This window comes from Lissotriton helveticus, chromosome 11 (assembly GCF_964261635.1).
Source record: "Lissotriton helveticus chromosome 11, aLisHel1.1, whole genome shotgun sequence".
NCBI lineage: Eukaryota > Metazoa > Chordata > Amphibia > Caudata > Salamandridae > Lissotriton > Lissotriton helveticus.
Genome location: NC_136072.1, coordinates 230,133,028 through 230,153,182, shown reverse-complemented (window position 1 = coordinate 230,153,182; position 20,155 = coordinate 230,133,028). Strand labels below are relative to the sequence as shown.

Genomic DNA, 20,155 nt, shown 5'->3' with positions numbered 1-20,155 from the left:
GTTAAAAAACGTAAGCCCCCATCTTGCCCTACCCATCATCCTAGGCCCAAACTAAGGTGTTCCCTCTGCTTCAATATTCTTCATCCTGGGGCTCTTGCTCCCAGGTGCAAAGCTACGCTGGCTCAGCAACGGTGAGTTGGGCCCTAGTGCAAGCAAGGAAGGATAGTTAAAAAAAAAATTTGCGTTTTGTCAGTCCTTCGTACACCTGGGTCCCAATGCCACTGCGCCTGCACCATCTGTCTCCTCTTCTCACTTCTGTGGGACATCCCTCCTGAATGTAATCCCTTTACTTTAGAAGAATCAGCTAACTCCTTTGCCAGAAACTTTGTTCATAGCACCATCCATTATTTCTTCCACTAAAACACCTAAAAACACACATAGATGTTTTCAGTGCTAAAAGTTTGGATATATTGTTCAAGCACCCACTTCTGAATATGTTATCATCCTACGCCCATTAAGATTTTTTTAAACATAAAACAGTTTTGGAAATGCTATGGCTGCTATCAGAGAGGCACACTGTGTGATCTTGAACATGTCGCTGCAGCACCTCGACTTTTTTCCCTGCAGACAGACTATATGAACACTTCCTTTAGATACAGAATCTGCCTCTCCCCTGTTGACCATTGATTAGACCAGTTAGGCAGCGCGCACCAACTAACTAATAGCCTCTCAGAGCTATGTGTAATGTAAGCCTCGCTTGAAGGATGAAAAGCGGAGCCAGCCCTGCAGGGATTCCTGCCTGAGATTTGAAGGATCTCCAGCGACACTTAACCCCCCAGCGCCAATATTTACACTCAAAAGGCCTGCTTTAGAAATCATCCAGGGGGAGCTAGTCCTGACTTTGACAACACTGGCAAGAGATTGTTTGAGACTTAAGTCCTGTGCATGAAAGGGTGTCTGACTACAGCCTTGTGGGCAGACATATAATTTATTGGCTACACAGCGTGTTCGCAGTGACTTGTTTTATTTTATTTACATGAAATCACAGCTGCTGTGCGTCTCTAGCAACTTAATGGATTTTTTAAAGCTGGTATTTACCTCTATGTTTCTTTATTTTGTATATTGCCATGCAAACTCCTGCACGTATGTAATGTTTCCCAATATTCATTTTCCCATAGTTTATGTTCCCAGGAGACTCACCCTCACACACTCTGCACCCTCACACACTCTGCACCCTCACACACTATGCACCCTAACACACTCTGCACCCTCACACACTCTGCACCCTCACACTCTGCACCCTCACACACTCTGCACCCTCACACACTCTGCACTCTCACACACTCTGCACTCTCACACACTCTGCACTCTCACACACTCTGCACTCTCACACACTCTGCACCCTCACACACTCTGCACCCTCACACACTCTGCACCCTCACACACACACTGCACCCTCACACACACACACTGCACCCTCACACACACACACTGCACCCTCACACACACACACTGCACCCTCACACACACACTGCACCCTTTTTATTTGTAATATCAATACATCTAAGTCACGTAAATACAACACATATTGCATTACAAATGCTATAGGTGTCACATTTGCGAAAGTTAAAACTTTTGGCATTGTAAATGACAAAGCTATTTTCGCTATTTTCAAAACCAACACATAAATAAAAAATGTGTCATTTACAATACCAATAGCTCAAACTTTCCTAATGCGAGACCTATTGCATTGCAAATGCTTGTTTATCTATGACAAGGTTTTTGTTTAAAAATGTGCTTTTTCCTTGCGTCTAGTTAAAAAAAAAAGAGGGCTTCTACTATAACTATTATGCTTATACGAATATATGACGTTACAACACATGCCTTTACCATGCATGCCTTTACAACGCGGTCAGTCCAACGACCACATTGTTACCACGCGTAAATTTACAACGCAAGTCATTACAACGACTTGCTGTAGGGGGCGCTGGAGTTTGAAATAGTATAATTTACTATTCCAACTCCAGTTTGTGCAACAGTAGGGAAGGTGTTGGATTTAAAATCCAACACCTAAAGACCCCTACAGCAAGTCATTGTAATGACTTGCGTTGTAATGGTATGCGTGGTAACAAAGCGGTCATTGTACTGACGGTTTTGTAGTGGCACTGTGTTGTACCGACAGTGTTGTAAACGCTGTTTTCCTGCTTATACTATTGATACATATATAGGAGAATACAACACTATTTCAGGAAAAGGTGAAGTAGGGGCTGATACCTTGAGGTAGGAGGTGTGTTTTAGTATTTTATACATGTTGAAATATTCATAGAAGCATTTAGTTATTCTGCACTTTGAAACTGGACCTGCTGCCTTTCACACCAAAACATTTATGTAGTCACCTAACTGCATGCATAGCCTCCTCTTTTTTTCTTCCTTGACTACAGCTTTTTGGTTATGGGTGGGGGGTTTTATGTGTTGCCAAATAGTACTTCTTTTGTGTGGTTTTGTTAGCTTGGAAAATTACAAGGCCAGTGGGTGGTGTTGGCATTTCATGGATTGCCACTAGAACCGCACTACAGCATTGCTTTGTTGCACTTGTCATTAAATGTGATATTTACTTAAGTACTGTAAGAGTTAAAAGGTTTGCATAATATCAAGCCACACCACAGCATGTTGTAATAAGAATGAGAGCAAAGCACACCTGGTAGAGCCAAAGAGGTTACAACAGGAATGGAAAAGCCGAAAACCTCTCCTGTATGGATAATCCTAAGGGAGCACTCAATCCCCAAGGCCTGACTGGTATTAGCACTACTGCAACAGGAGGTATTTGCTTTTACTCATTTAAAAAAAAACTAATGTTTAAACACAATGACGTATTCAAAATCAAGTTTGGCAGGGCTCCGTTTTAAAGACACCAGGAATTGTGGGCATTGCTGCGCCAAGAACTGCAACTGTGATTTGTAAATGAACACACCGTTGGATGCCTGAATGTGATTTAGTGCTTGTTAACTTTCAGGCTTGTTTATACATGAGGTAAAGAATGGCACGCTTAATGGAAACTCTTGTGGCAAAGAAATTGCCTCAGTCCCACATGTTAACAAAGGGGATGTGTAAAAGACAAAACACCGTTATGCTAGTCATTAGTGCGGGTGCAAATAAAAATGTTGATACAAATAATAATAAAAAATAGCGTGCAGTGAACTATGGTGGTTGTATAAACAAACTTCTTGGCACAGCCTAAGACGGGAATAATGTCCTAGGGAAATGTATTTGAAATAGCAACATGTAAAACATATGAAGGGGGTTATTTCACCGAGAACATCTTTGCTGTTACTTATCCTTTGCTTATACTTCATGCCGGACTTTCAAAATATCCTTCATTTTGTGTTGTACTTTACACTGCATTTTTAACTTTAATGTAAACAATACCAAGTTGAGAGAAAATGGAATTATTGACAAAGTAATACACCTTTTAGGTTATTGTGATTCTATATATGGTTTTAATGTTCAATGGTTAAAGCTTTTTTATCCAAAACATGGGGAGCAGCATTGCCAGGGGATGCTGTGTTCTTCTGGGGTGGCCATTAAATGTGGACTGGCTTTGTAGATTTGCCTTCTCTGAAAATCTTGGCTGACCATAGCCAATGCATAGAGACTTTTCGGAAACTATTGTATATTAGTCTGTGGTCTTCAGCTGCTGACAATTCCTGCAGATAAATGGTAGAGAGGCTGAAATGTCACCGGAGTCATTGGGCCATTAGAAAGGCTTCTCAGTTGAAAAGGCTTCTCAGTTGCAAATCACGACTTCTCAGTCGTGATTTGCCCTGTAGTCATGGAAGGGAGTCAAGGGATTATGCTGATTGGGCAGTGGGCGGTTAGTAGTGGAGTTCAGGCCCAGAAGATCAGCTGCAGGACTAGCCCAGGCTGAGAGAGACTGGAAGAGCCATGTGTCACTGGTGCCAGGTAGCAGTAATAGTAATAGTAATAGTAGTGGCCAGCAAACCAGTCAGTGGGTACCATCAACAGGATACATTGTGGCAGAAACAAGGATTGGCTAACGTGAAAGGCAATTATGGGTGCCACACTGACTCCCACTCATTCGCCCATCAGATCGGTACTACCACGAGCGGTACACCCAGCACCTATACGCAAGGAGCCAGTAATCACTCTTCCCATCAACAACATGTCTAGTTGACTGGTATAACAAACTGATTCCAGGTGGCAAAACAGCTTTTCATTGAATATCCATAAGCAGCAACCTAGCAGCTACTGTAACGTTGCCTCCAGTTATCCATGTAATAGAGATCGACTGAAGTCTGTAGAGCCCACAGTGAAGGTCCCTTTGAGGTTAGGGCCCAGTATAAATACTTCCTTCTGCACAGTATACATAATTTTAGTGTGCCACCTTATTTTGCAAGTGCAGAAATACACAGCCATTTGTGCTGGTAACTTTAATCCCAGTAGTTGAATCAATGTCCTTGAGCTTCAATTACAGCTGTTAATGAGATACTTTCAAAGTCAGAAAATATGGTATTATTTATGTATGGAAATGACATCAAATGTAATGCTACATAAGCCAAGTCTATGTGCACTTATATTGCCAAATAAAAGTCACAAAAAAGAATACCGGGTCCCTTTCCAAAATGTTTTACACAAATCATTGAAAATTTGACAGCATATTTACGAGCCGATTGTGCCATCGTTGTGTCACTTTTTGTGACACCACAACAGCGCAAACCACCACATCATATTTATGAGGCCACGCAACCCACTTTGCGTGGATTTGAATAGCCTTAATGAAATGGTGTAAAGCAAGGCAGAGCAAATCTCTGTGTTGCCTTACTCTGCGCTAGGGAGGCGCGCCAGTGGGTGTTTCCACGCAACACCCATGGATTTATACGTATCCCCAGATTTACAAGACCATGTAAACCTGGGGAGGCACCAAAACCTTATGCCTGCACAAGGGAGGTGCAACAAGGAGAAATATGTTTATTTTCCTCGTTGTTTTCTCTTTCTATGTGGGCTGCATTTTGCAGCACACATGGAAAGAGGGAAGAGCCTTCCAGGATTGTTTTTGTGTAGGAAGGTATCCCTTCCTGCACTAAAACAATCCTGCATGCAGTGCAGGTACCCTTGCCACATGGTACAATGGTGCCTGCGTTGGCGCTAGACTGCCGAAATGGCGGCAACACAGGGGGAAAGGACAGGCATGCACCATATGCCATAGTTACATCAATACCTGCCCTTTCACTTTGACAACGGGCAGCGCAGCAAGGGGACTTGCTGCACTGCCCTGCACAAAATCCCCATAAATATGCCCGTAGGAGCACATAAAGTCTAATTTGCCCTGTTTCACAGGATATGGGAATGTGGATATTTACTGACACAAACAACAGGCAAAACCGATTGCTGTATTTTCCACGGACATAAATTGGTGATGGGGTAGGATTAGGGGTTTCTCAGGAAATTGTAGGTAGCCTTAGGGAATTTCGGGAATACCTTCTAAGACTTCCCTTTCTAGTAGTTACAAACACAATCAATGGCTTTTACCACCATAATTACACACCTAAGTATATATACATATTTTTTTTTTAATGTGTCTGTGCAATTAAGGTGGAAAAGTGATCCTCCGCTTTCAGAGACTATAAGGGAAGGGATTTCTCACTAATAAAAATTGTTTACAAATGGAGGAAAAAAAATTGTAAAAAGGAAGGGTAGTGCATATTTTCCCTCACTCCAAGCCGACTGATTACCCACCTGCTGAAAAATTGCCGGATTAGGGATGGGGAGGCAGACAGTGACCTGAAAATATCAATATTGGATATTTCCAAACGTACTCCTTGGTATTTTGTGAATTCACCGCCACCCAAAAAAAAATGTATGCATTGTGAATTCTGTGATGCTACTCCTGGCCATGAGAGTCTGCACTAATTGACAACAGCACATTAGAGTCTAAATTCCCACAAGTAATGTCACAGTTGCCAATCACTGCAATACTTTTACCATTTGTGGTATATCACCTTGAAAAATATGTCCGTCTCCAAAGGACCCCCAGAGAATTCATGTTAAAAACGAATGAGCCAATGCGTTACCCACTACTTCGGAATGGAATCCTCGCCCAACAACGACCAAGGACCACCACTGGCTTCCTATCCATAACGAGAATTGATACCCACCCCCAGGAACAGAGGAGGCCAGCTCTTACCAATTCTCCCCATGCTTGTTAGGATTATAGTGTAGGGCAATGCAGAAGACCCCTCCCTTTTCCTCCATTTCGCCCATAAACTAAGAACAAGGCATTATCTCCCTGTATTCTACAGCGTCTGAATCCATGGTCACTGATGAGTACGGGAAACTTCCTTTACATCACGGTGATTACATCGCGATGCATTTAGAACGCCGCCATTACAACGCAAGTCGTTACATCAACTTCAGCTGGATGGCACTATAACCTAAGGAATATTAAGATTTACTATTCCAACACCTTCCCTACTGTATGTAGACTGGTGTTGAAATAGTAAATCTTACTATTCCTAAGTCCAGCACCCTCCAGTGCAAGTCGTTGTAACAACTTGCGTTGTAAAAACTTTTATGTTACATACCGCGATAATTTTGATTGCGTTGTAACATCACATATTCATGAGTACTGGAGGTCCGAACCTCACCCTTCCCAGGGGCACATACCTAGCTCTCTTCCTTACACCACCCTCTTAGATATAGGGCTCTCTTCAGGATCACTCATCGATACTGATAAACACCCCCACATACAACACCTAGACCCTTACCCCTGAGGATTGTTCCCCCCCAGCCCGACCCCCCCATACGAGCAAGAACATCACTTTGTATTTCCTCATCTTCTATATTATTGTATGCCCTCATTGACAGTTGATCAATATCGACATTGTTGTATCGATTCTTTATGCTCAACTCCATCTGTCTGCCACAAATGCAGTTTAAGGGGCTATGCGGTGTTTAGTTTCCTTCCCCTGTGGATGAGATGTAATAGGTATGGTGGTGCTTGCTTATTTATTTTTTGTGCCTTGACCATTGGTCACACAGTGACCTGTGAATTAAATATTGTTTATTTTGTCATGAACATATCTACCTATTTTTCAGAAATGAACGAGCGCGTTGGATTACTGCGCTGGGGCAGAGCAGTGACCGGAAGGACACAGATAGAACAAGTAAGGGACACAGAAATGATTGCATGTGTTTCCGGTAGTTAACACACTGCGTGCTAACACGTAAAAAACTGAATTTTAAAGATAGCTTTACTAAACTGCGCCTTAAAACTGATGAGTGTTTTCCGTTAAATGTGTTATTTTTTATATCTGCAGTTCTGTGTGTGCAATTAAGAGGTAGGGTCGTGTGTCGGTGTCTAGTATTTATTAAGCGAATAAAAACAAGAGTAAGAAACTTAATTTTAAGGGTCGTTAACAAGAGCATGAGACTGCAGGATGGCTGGTGTTTTTTACTATTTGTCATTATTTCCATTTATATTTTGTTCGGGTATGCACATAATATAGCCTTATAGCCCCCTTCTGAGGCTATACCGCTTGTAAAATGCCCTGAATCTAAGTTTTAGGTCGAAGCCCCAGAAGAGGGCCTATAACAAGGGAGAGGGCCTTTAACAACCGGGTTTGCCCGAGGCAGAAAGGCTTTAAGGCTATTAGAACATTCCACCCATTAAGGGTAAGAATGTCCTAAATTGAAAAGTGAGACAAATGTCGACAAACATTGGAATGTTGGAGCCCTTTGCTTATACTAGCCATTAAGCCCGGAGCCACTACATTGTTTTCAGTGGAGCTCTCAACATTCCAATGTACTAATTTACAAAATATTTTTAGAACTCAGATAACTATTGTTAAAGACTCACCTTAGATAATTAAATGCTCTTATATAAAATCCCCCCATAAAATCATAATCCTAAGTACGAATGAAGAACATTTCTCAGGAACCTACAATAAAACTCTAGAGCCCCAACTGATTGCCATCCCGGTTGCTGAGACCTCTGCATGTATTTCACTCATCACCTTTATGGTTCCCTCAGTGCGATACTCTAAATGTGATGGGTATGTTCAGATGTCAGTACATGGCTTCAGGGCCGGACTGGGACCCCCGGTAACAAAATCGGCCCCCAGGGGCCAAAAACCAGCCTCCACCCTAGCGGCCTACCGGGGAAACGCCCGGTGCCCGCTATGGCCAGTCCGGCCCTGCATGGCTTGCTGCGCTATGGGACTTAAACTGTGTCTCTATAATGAGGTCAAATTAGCATAAAACTGGTCTGGATTAATTCTGTTTCACTTTGGAGGAGACGTGGCCTGGCAGTTAAGATTTGGGCCATTTCTATTGGAACAGAACTAACTTTGATTTGCATATGGCTGGTCTCTAAAGTGGCATTATGGGTAAAATATAATAGACTGGGATGCGTCTCAGATGAATTGTCAGTGCCTGAGACTTCTACAGTCATTCCACCATCACCTTTTGCTTTTCATTCATACAATCTCTGACTTATAACAGAAAAAATAGTTGAGGTGCAAACTGCAATTCTCCCATTATGGTTGCTCTTCATTGACGATCATAGGCCTGTGACTTCTAAATATGTGCTACATCATCTATAGAGTGCGGGATAAACATGCGTTGTCCGGGCATTGCTCGGACTACATATGGCCCCGTAAATCCTCAGTAGCAAAAAGATCCTTCTACTGTAAAATGCTGTGCACTTCCTTTCATATTATCACAAGGTGCTCGTCTGTAAAATCAAGTAACAATGCTCAAAGTGAAAAACAACTGGGTAATGGAAGCTAATTTGTATTGGCTCAAAATGTGAGGTTTTTTTTTCAGGCATTCATTCAAGGCACTGGACAATTACCTCAAAAAGGCTAGATGTATTTTCTAAAGTATTTGATGGACAAGGCTCTCTAGCTGTGTTAGGTGGGGATGACACCTGACTGGCTAGCAGGGGGTTGTCATGCTGATCAATGTCTTGGTAAGACTCAATTGTTTGGCATGTAGCAGCAAATCCAGGCGGGAGTTGAGGCAACCTCCTGATGGTATAATATCAATGAACTGGTTCTGTGTCCGCATCTGGTCACTTTCAGAGTTCTGAAGTTTTCCAAATTTGGGGCTGGTGCTGAGGATATACACTAAGAATGTGGCATTCTTGAATTGTCACTCAGTTCAATTGTATTAACACTTTAGGGTGTCTTAGCCTTTTTGTGACAGAATAAAAGCAATATAACAATAAACACAATAAGCACATATTCTGTTCATAAGGAGGGAGATGGGGATACAAAAGTTAATAAAAAGGATACTACCCAACAATACTCCCACGCTCTAAACACCCATGTACAGAAGCAAGGGAAAGGGGGAAAGAAGTGGGTAACCAAACTCCAGAATTTGACCCAGTAAAATGTTTTTTGCTTGTTAAACAACCAAAACAATGTACATGGAGAAACAAAACATTTTGAAGGTTGGGGAACAAGCCAATAATAGGGCTTAAACGTGTAGGATACATCATCCATATCCCTAATAATAAGTATTCTTCTCGTGTAAGATATAATAGACAAGCAAAAAAGGGAGCATTGAAGCAGGACATTATCTTCATCATTTTTGGGGCTGATTATGTTAAGACTGGTCTGAAATGGGTCCAGCAATAATTCCCAACATGGAAGATGTGCTGCCCATTTCTCTGGAGTACCAACACACATTTAAATCTAACCACTCTCTCTCAAAAGAAGGGTGGAAATGGAGAAAGCGCATACATTGACTAAAGTCAGCGTGCAGAATCCATGCTACATACATTGGTACCAAGCAAATTCTGGGAAAAATGTATGGAGAAACCTGAGCCAGCCTATGCATATGAAGTTGAAAATGCACGACGTTACACATGTATTGAAAGGATTTGGATGCCATACTTTGTAGAAAAATGACAAAATCAAGAAGTGGAGCTACTTTCGAACATGCAGCAGCTGCCAATGTCACGAGCCAAAGGAATTTCTGTCCAGTACTTTATGCCTACTGGCTCAGAGCTTCTAAGAACGGCCAACAGGGTCCTCACAGACATGGCTGGCTCGGGCTGTCTTCTGCACTTTAAGGTGGCAAAGGAACTGGGATCAAGGAAATGGTGGAATATGGCAAAAGAACTCCACACTTAATCAACTCTTCTGTTTTCATTATGATTTTATGTGATTTCATAGAAAAAGCTAATTCATAGAATACCAATTCTGAGAAACCATCTCCCTTTAACTGTTTTATTGAAATTTTCAAGATGATAGGCATTTACAATTTAAAGAAATCCAATTAATATAAATTTTTTCGAAATTGCCTTTTCCGTTTTTTTTCTCCAAAGGTATAAGTAACATTAGTATTGAAAATCAGTTCTCGGAAAAGGGTTTCTATTATTGTTTGTGTTATAAATTTACATACTACAGCCTATTATTCTTGGCTGGTGTGCATATTGGCAGTGTACTTCCACTTCCTTGATGTATCTATACTTGTTGTAGCTGCTTCTACACAATGTATAGCACTACTTAACTTCTCATTCACCTTAAGCATGTGGAGTGCATTGTTCTTAATTTAACGTTTTTTTGGCTCATACATCCCGCCTATGCTTTCACCATGTTCTCTTAAAGTTTATCATCCAATATCTCATGTCATTCTGTTTTAGCTTTCTGAAATTCACAAAAAAATTCAATGGGATGGGATTGCTATGCTTCTGTTGGATCTCTTGTCATCAAGAGCTTACACGCTTATGACATATAAAAAAACAGTCATTCATTTATAGAAGCACTAATATGAAACAATGTGAAGAAAATAAACACAAACATATCAAATATACAGGGACCTATTACTATGGACAGTGCTTGAGTGTATTTTTGCTAATGAGTAAAATTTAGTGTACCTTCTTTCCAAAGGCTTAACACAAGTGGAGATCATTAGAAGCTACACTGCAAAGCAGTCCGATGAACTGTCCCTCCAAGCTGCTGACGTTGTTCTGGTTTATCAGAAAGTTAACGATGGTAAGAGAATTCTTTTTTTATACGTGTGTGCATTCTTATTAAGGCAAAACAACTTCATAGCCTGCATCTCTAAAACAGGAGCATCCACAGGACTTAGGTGACTCACTGGACCCTCCAGTTCAACTTTTCTAACCAAGGCTCTCTGATTTAGGGTCAGGTTTTATCTCTGTAACCAACAGGGCTACAGGGGTGGTGCTAAAATGGTCTAGGAATCATGGCGATGGCCCCAAACAGGATAATATGATGAGACCTTTGTTGAAGAACAATGTGTCCCTCCTGGCAGGAAATAGTTTGATATATTTATTTTGAAGGTTTTATAGAGCGCGAACAAGATCCTTGCGGATATCAAATCGCTTTACAATGATAAAGCTGATTATACATAAAGAATAACATGACACATTATAAATGCAGTAATTTAGGGGAATGAACAAGTATGGGATAAATATAAGCATACACACGAAAAGTCGTAGAGTACCGAAGCATGGGATCATAGTACAAAAACACAGAAAAGTCGCCAAAGAACAAAACAGGCGCTTCTTGGTTGGAAAAGGTTCAGGGCGGGGTAGAGTGGTATAGTCTCCAATAATGAAAGCAATGGTATGAAATTGAACAGTGATGGTTCATGCTCCTCACACTCACAGCCCTATCCTGGAACTGTTGCTCCTGGTCATAAACCTTACTGCTGAAGACATCCTTGGGTGGGTTCAGGACACCTAGGCTGCAAGATTCTTGTGACTCCTGGACCCCTTAGGGCAGAATCCTGTTACAGGCAAAAAAATCATTTTGTAGTATTATAGAAGAGTTTCTACTTAAGGTCCAGGTGAAATATTTGGGAGTGGCCCAGGGGTGCTGCATTTATCCTACTTTTGGGGCCATCTTTTTTTAAATTGGTGCCTCACTGGAAAAAGGGCAGGAATTAGCCATATTTAGTGCCTGTGTTGAATGCAGGATTGTTTTGTGTAGGAAGGGTACCTTCTTTAAAAAAAACAATCCCAAGAGGCTTATTCCTCTATCTGTGTGTTCTGCAGGATGCACCACACACACAGGAAAATACGAGGAGAAATAAACATATTTCTCCTTGTTGCACCTCCCTTGCGGAGGCGTAAGGTTTTGGTGCATCCCTAGGTTTACATAGTCTTGTAAATTTGGGAATGCGTCAAAGTCCATGGATGTTCTGTGGGAAAACCCATGCAACACCCATGGAAATGCCACCCTGGCGCAGAGTAGGGCAACGCAACCTTAAAAAAACTTTTTCTCAATGCAGTTCTGCAATTTGGACATAAATGACAAAAAAAAAAGACTATGCAAGAATTATACGCTTGACTACAGACTTCTCTGCAAAATCTGGCAAGGATCCTCTAAAATGTTTTTAGTCGAGCCACCTCACATATAAGAAAAGGCCTCTGGACAAGATGACTATAAAGCAGCAATGTCCCTATAGTAGAGTGAATACACAGAACCGCATGGTCATCCCCTGTAAAAGTGTAGTGCACCTCAAAAAGTCTGCAATGACTGGATTGAGATACCGCGTTTTTCCACCCATCCCATTTTCATTTGAACTGAATCCGTTTCTTTAACATGAGGATAGCGGTTGTTCCAGCTTATATTTTTTCTACGTGGGGATTTAATCGATCGGAAGGTGACTACCCCGAAGCTTGATATCCCCACAGTCCTGCACTAAATGGATGATTCTAGAAGTATTAATGAAAAATAAAATACTTCGGTCAAATATTTTAATGTGACATTGAGAAAAAACTGTCCTGATGAAGGTGTTGTAAAGCCAAAAAACGAAACGCTGCGTCGACAACTATTCTCTTTGAAAAATCATTTTCTGGAAACTACTTTACAACGGATGTCTTTTTATGATATTGATTTGTGTAGTGAAATGTGTGACAACTGTTCTTGTTGAACCATCATTTTTCGGAAATCCTTTTTAACATGGATGTGTTTTTATGTTATTGATTTGTGCAGATAATTATGTAATAAATGATGTATTTTTATAATTGATTCTGAACTTCCAGATTTTTTTTGACATTGTGGCACTGTTTTTCACGTTTGAGCTCTGACAACCTTTACATTACGACCAACCGTCCGTAAATTTCACGGACAGTCCGTAAATTGGACCTCACGTCCGTTGTCCGTGAGGATCCCTTTTACGGACGCCTTTTGTCCGTAATTCTGGGCCCTGCAGGGAACAGCACTGTTCCCTGCCAGAGGCCTCAACTCCCTAATGGGGCCGCCACAACCTCCTCCTCAGAGCACAAGAGCAGCCCCACCCGCCCATTGTCATTCTGTCTGCGGGCTGATTGCCACATCCAGAATGACAATGGGCCAGTTTGGGCTGCAAAGCATGTGGTGGCCGGCCTCCTACAACCTCTGTCCACGGCAGGCATTCTGTCAGACAGAAGACTACCTGAGGGGGGTGGGGGTGGAGTTGTTTATTTGTTTCTTGGTTTCTTGGCGTTTGCAGAAGCATTTTGTTTTCACGTAGGAGGCCTCACAGGCTGCCAGCTCGAGGCAAATCGGAGAGTTAGTTTGGATTGTGTTGTAGGCAGGAGCTCTCCACTTCAATGTTATTTTACACAGAAGACAATGTAACTAGATGAGGCTTGCAGTGACATGACTGAATTTAATTGAAAATGGGTTAGTGAAGTATTTAGCAGTTTTGAGTGGGAGGAGTTTGGATTGGGTGTTGCCCAATAGAATGCCCCCTTAATGATCTAAATGCACATGTTGCTGAATAAACGTGTAATCATTATAGGCATCTGTCAGAGTAAAGCTTTGTTTGTCCAGTCTCTAAAAGGGGAGTCGGGGGCTTTCTGGTGCACTGTGTGCATGGTTGCACGTGCCAAAGGATACGTTTATTTAATTCCACTGGGGTCAAAGGCTATTAGGGTGACAGTATTGCCATTTTAGAACGGATGCATTTTCAATATTAAAGGAAGCCATGATTGCTGTTTTTTTATTTGATGAAACTAACAACCATTAACAAAGCCAATAGTTCTGGCTTGTTGCAGGTGTAACGTTACTTGTTGTGTTATTTGGATACAATGACAGAAGACGCAAAATACCAGTCAGGCGGTACACTATACTAAGCACAGATTTTTACCTTAGGTGTTTAAAGCCGCACCCTTAATTACATCAAACATCCACTTTGAAGAAACCCCCCAGTTTTTTCATCCCACTTAAAGCCCTGGAAACAACACTATGTCACAGTCACCTCATGACCTGACGCTGTGTATCATGCATGACTCATGACTCAGATTGCCTATGTGCAAGGGCATAGTGAACCCTTCCCCACCCCACCCCTTGCTTTAGGAACTAGAGCAAGGGTGATGTTCTTGCTGGGCCTCTTCTGTCTGCAATTCTGCAGACAAAGGCTCAGCTCATAATTAAAATGAAAAAGTGGGTGAGTAAGCGAAGAGATGGGTGGATGGCTGGATAGATTAGTGAAAGGGTGAATGGATGAATGTGAGGGTGAATGGATGGATAATGAGAGAAAGGATGGATGGATGGACGAGTGAGTCAGTGGAAGGATGGATAACACAAAATGTAAAAAGATAGATGCTTGGGTGGAAGGGTAGAAGGATGGGTAAAAGGGTGGGTGGATGAGTAAAAGGCTGGAGGTAAGAGTTAAAGGGTGGTTGATAGGCGAGTGAATGGTCGGATGTATGTGTAAAATTATGGATTGATGAATTGATAAGTGAAAGGGTGAATGGATGGACCCATGAGTGAAAGGTTGGATGTAAGGATGGATGAGTGAGTGAAAGGGAGGGTAAATTGACAAAAGGATGGATAGATGAGTGAAGGAGTGAAAGGGTGGATGGATGACTGATAGGATCAATGGATGGATTCATGAGTGGATGAGTAGATGGATGGGTGGAAGGAAGGATGGCTAAGTGCAAGGGTCGATGGAGAGAGAAAGGGAGGATGGATGGATGACAAGGGTGAACGGGTGGAAGTATGAGTGACTGTGGATGGATGAGTAAGTGAACGGATGGCTGGATGGATGAAAGGCTAAAAGGCTGGATGGATGAGTGAATGGATGGATGGGTGGAAGAGTGGATGGATGAGTGTACCGGTGGATAGGGTGAAAGGGTGGATGGATAGATAATGAATGGATGAGTGAAATGATGGATGGATGAGTGAAATTAAATGAAATGAGTTTGCAAATGGTTGAATATGTTTGGCTATGGATGGGTTGAATTATATACTATTGCGTGAACTCCTCTGATGTGTCTGTAAAACGTACCTGTTGTCCCAAAGTTTTGTCCTGAATTTTGACCTCCTGTCCTGAATTTTTGTCCTGAATTTCGACCCTTTGTCCTGAATTTTTACACTCGCTGTCCTGAATTTGGACTCATGCCAGTTGGTCACCCTACCTCCTCATACGGTTCTGTGTATTCACTCTACTGTAGGGATATTGCTGCTTTATTGTACTCTCCCCCTGTCCCGTATTGGATAGTAAGGGGTCCTCCTTTGTTTCTCTGGAAGATGCCCACTGAAGCCTGAGCGCTCCAGGACCCACGTCTTGCCCTCTGTTATAGTCGTACCGCATACCTCTGCTTTCGTGGAGTGCTGATACAGCAGTTGTTTCGTCTTACATACTTCTGAATTGTTAAGCTGTTCCATCCATAGTCCCTTCGCTCTGCCCACTTTGAGTTCAGCTCAGTACCATCAAAACAACCGCCTTCTCCCCTCACCTCCGCCCCTGGAATGGCATGTGTTTTTTGGCTTGAATTTAAGCAAACGCCGAGGAAACGTAACAGCTGTTTCTGTTTTGTCGCGCAGGTTGGTATGAAGGCGAGCGGCTGCGGGACGGGGAAAGAGGCTGGTTTCCTATGGAGTGCGCCAAAGAAATAACCTGCCGAGCCACCATAGAAAAGAACATGGAGCGCATGGGAAGGCTGCTTGGCCTGGAAACAAACGTGTAAACTTTCAAAAGCCTTGCTCCCCGCTGCCATTTTATTCACTGGGAAAATTTGCACTACAGTAGCTGCTCTGTGACTGGTTGGAGGGAGGGGAGACTGGGGCCGCGGATGGAAAAAAAAAAGTCCCACCGCCAGCCACATTCTTCGCGCACGTTCTCTAAAACACCCTAAAAGGAGCTTGTGGGCACCGAGCTGCTGCGGAATTTAATGTCCTTGGATATTGAAAGAACGAGCACCTCCTCGTGTTAATTCTGTGTGTGCTGCCATTTCTTCCAGTCGATTTTTTCATTAATCTTTGCAAGAGAACCTAAAATGCAATAAACACCGGGGCAAGTTAATATTTAAAGCCCGCATGTGCACAAATCGTGAATAGACCGCGCGTGCTTTGCATACAAATGAACTCGATGCAACAATACTGTTGACAAGAAGTTATTAACGAACGGTCTTTCAATGGTTTGATCCAGCTGGCAGTCCAAAAGAAGGAGAAACCATGACGACAGGCAAACAAAAGATCTTCGCTTGATTATGTACAGTCATTTTGTGGTTCAGCATGACAAAGCACTTTTGCTGCTCATATGATAGCAATACATTGTTTTCTTAGTTTCACAATTCTATTTGAAATCCATGTAAGATGGAACACAGACATGAAATTAATAGGTTTTCATGGTATGTCGATAGTGTATCAGTTTACATTAACCTTACAAACAGGGACAGAAGCACTGCAGTTGTATATTAACAGGAAAATGTGTGCTTGTCTGGCATTCTAGGAAGCCTGGCACTTTTTAGTAGGATTTAAATTGACGTCCTTCTCATTCCAGCATGTTTCTACGTGCTTCTATTTTGTACATATGTGTACCATAGATTTCGTTTTATGAAGCAACGTTGTACAGGGAAATAAAGGAACACAGATTTTACAGTGCATCAAAAATAAAAATCTTTTATAAGAAACATTTTTGTTCCAAGGAATGTGCCAGAAATCTAATGCATTGCACTGACGTAACTTTATGCATTTGGATTTTGTAGATTTTAATCTTGTAGCAACTTTTTTTTTTATTTGAACTGTAGGAAACACTTTGCTCTTTTGGTACCTTGTCGTCGATTTGTAAAGGGACTGTTGAAATTCATGTGGTTCATGCTGTTTACATTGTTTTTTTGTGGAAGTTATTTCTGTATTACGTTCTCGGCGTATACGGCTCATGTGTGCGAGCAACGTGTTGTGCTATTTCCTGTAAACATTAGTCTGTGAGTGCAGTTAGTGATGACGTTGAGCAACTAAGTGAATTTGAAATGAATGCTGCATACAAAAACTTTATTGTTTGATTAACTTGCTGCCATCATGCAAGTTTTGTCCAAGTTTTTCACGCTACATGCTTTATAAGTAAGAACTGTGGTTTGAAAATACATTGGAATCAATTCTCATTTATACATTTATCAGCTTTAGGGTCTCCATTTATGCAATGATGGTCGTGTCCCTCAGTGAAGAGGAAGGGATAATATGTTGTACTGTGCCTAGTAGAAGATCTATTGAGAATGTAAATAACACTGAGGTCCAATAGTCACAGAATACTTTCATTGTCATGGTAATCTTTGATGCTCTGGGTCTATCTATCCTATTTTCAAAGCCATCTTATTAACTCATGGAAACAGACTAATTAGGGCTGGATTTACTGACATTTTCATAAAAGAGCACATAACGAAAAAAACTACTGTGTTGCATGAAGAATAGAACACTGCACAGTCCCACTTTCACAAAGAGCCACTTAGGAGTGATGTCATCAGCTGCAGTCATGCCAAAAGGCTGTTGCACATGTAACGCTGTGGTGTAAAGCTGAGCCAGAAATGTTTAGCATAGGATTTGTACTCCAGGTACACACTCCAGTACAAATTCCTACACAAAGGCAACTGCACAAGAATCAACTGCATAAGATGGGTTGTTAAAGCACATCTTATGTGTACATATATTACACAGTATACCGATTGGTCCCTTGCTTGTGTCTCGTTTCGCCTTGTGTAAGGTCTAACACAAAGCCAAAGTAGGCTATTTTTTTTTTTTGATGAACGATTTAGGACCCGATTACGATTGCGGTGAATCCGCATCCTCCGGGCCGGCGGAAGCCACCGCTGGCCTGGAGGATGCGGATTCACCGCTGCGGTGAGAGAAATGACCCCCCGCCAGATTAGGGTGGCGGGGGGTCATCTGCAGACGGCAAGACCGTCCGCCGCTTTTCCGCCGCAAGACCGCGGCGGAAAAGCTCTAATATGGTGGCAATGCCGCCACGAAAAGGCATACGGTCTTTTCTGGGGCCCGTTACGGGCCCCCAGGGTGAAGGGGGGGGGGGGGTGCACATGGGGGGTGCCTGCCGCTTTGTGCATGCAAATGCACTGCTTGCATTTTTAACATTGCGGCGGGTGCTGCTTCAAGCAGCACCCGCCGCAGTGTTAAACATACAGAATGTGACCGCCAGGGTGGCAGTCACATCCTAATTTGCACGGAGGGACCGCCGCTGCCCCTGCGGACGGTCCCTCCACCTCTGGGGTGGCTGACGGACGCAGGTCCGTCCGCCATCCTAATAGGGCCCTAAATTGGATTTTAACAGCCACAATGTTGCAAACGGGAAACAAGGCACGCATTTAGCATATAATATCACATGTACAGGTTGCAACCATGCGAGCCAGGTCATATACATGAGTGAATCAATAGGTCTCCCAGACGCAGCAGTTTGAATACAATAAATCAGTAGTGCAGCCACTTCCCTACACTGCCATCCTTTTGAGGACAGCCCCTCTCCTCAGATACCACCCTCTCCTCTCTGGGCACACAAGTCTTCTCCGCGGAGCCACATTGCAATGGTGGGGGGGCTGAGGGATTCAGCCACTTTGCCGCTATGTCACGCTTTGCAACTAGAAGGGCCGTACCTAGGAAGAGCTTCTCGGTCCTGGTGCCTCCCTTCTGCCCTCTGCTATTCCCAGAAGGATCAAGTTGGGGGGGGGGGGGGAATCGCCCACCCCAGCACCTCCGCCAGGTCTCTTGTTACTGCAGTCCAGTATGCTTGTATTGTCACACAGGACCACACCATGTGGAATAAGTCTTCAGATGTAAGTGCACACCGGGGCAGGTGGAATCGGGCTGTATACCAGCCCTGTGCAGGCGCGAGGGGAGGAGGTATGCTGCGTGGAGGTAATATGTTTGTATTAGTTGTAATTTGGAGGAGATTGTTAGCTAGTGGGGAGCCATCAGGGCATCACGCCAGTCTTCTTCTAGTGAGCGCACTCAACCCTTTCATTGGGTCAGGAGGTGGTGGAGTGAACCTGGGGAGTTTATTATAGGGGTGCAGTAAATTTGTGAGACTCCTCCGCATTCCAGGTTACCCATTACGATTTTGGCCTCTAGTGGGTTAAAATCTGGGAGGGGCTCTGTGTCTTGCATATGGTTATAAAGAGCGTGCCTAACCTGGAGATACCTGCAGAATTGTGTGTGAGGGCAAATGACTTGTGTAGATTTGCAAATGAGCGTATGTGTTTTCCTGACCACATGTCTCCTAATTGGGAGATCCCAATGCTATCCCATGTTTTGAAGCCAGTGAGTGTTGCCACCTCCTTCAGCCAGGTGTTGTGCCATAGAGGGGTTTGTTGTGTGAGTTTACCATCCCATTGCACATGCCGCAGAGCGGCACGCCAAGTTAGAAATACTACTCGTGTGACCATGGGCAACTGAGAGGGGACTGGGGAGCCTTATATCAGTGCCTGAAGAGTAGGGAAACCGAGCCAGGAGAGTTCTAGTTTATAGGCTAAGTCTGACCACCCCCACTTTGCCACCTAAACAGGTCAACTTTTACTTTCTGGAGCAGTGGTTGTAGGCTCAGAACCCAGGTGAGCTCTGGGTGCAGCGCCACCCACATGCCCAAGTATTTGAAGCTCAGTCAGCGGAGAGGGATGGATGATTGCCAGTTAAAGCAGTCTCTCGAGGGGGCCAGGGGAATCAGCATCGATTTGAGGAGTTCATTTTCAGGCCTGAGGCTTGTCCAAAGGGTGCAGGAAGGTGGAGGCCCAGGGGACCACTCCTCGCTGGGTCACCAAATACAGGAGGATGTCATCGGCATATAGGGTGATGCGATCCTCATGGTTGATGGCCCACAACCACACCTTATAAAGCGGGTCCCCACTAATGAGCTGGGTTAGGGGCTCCATTACTAAGGCGAAGAGGAGAGGGGACAAGGGGCAACCCTGTCTCGTGCCTCGCCTAATGGGGAAGGAGTCTGATAGGAC

At 43.2% G+C, this 20,155-nt stretch overlaps 1 protein-coding gene across 1 annotated transcript in view; it reads left to right on the top strand.

Annotated features, from left to right (window-relative positions):
* The window catches only part of ARHGEF26 (Rho guanine nucleotide exchange factor 26), a 462,406-nt gene extending 445,569 nt beyond the window's left edge, over nt 1-16,837 (top strand). Inside the window, exons 13-15 of the mRNA XM_078667924.1 lie at nt 7,054-7,121; nt 10,854-10,958; nt 15,750-16,837. Coding sequence (XP_078524050.1) covers nt 7,054-7,121; nt 10,854-10,958; nt 15,750-15,892 — 316 coding nt within the window. The 3' untranslated portion in view covers nt 15,893-16,837. The remainder of the gene's footprint in view (nt 1-7,053; nt 7,122-10,853; nt 10,959-15,749) is intronic.
* The last annotated feature ends 3,318 nt before the right edge of the window (nt 16,838-20,155 follow it).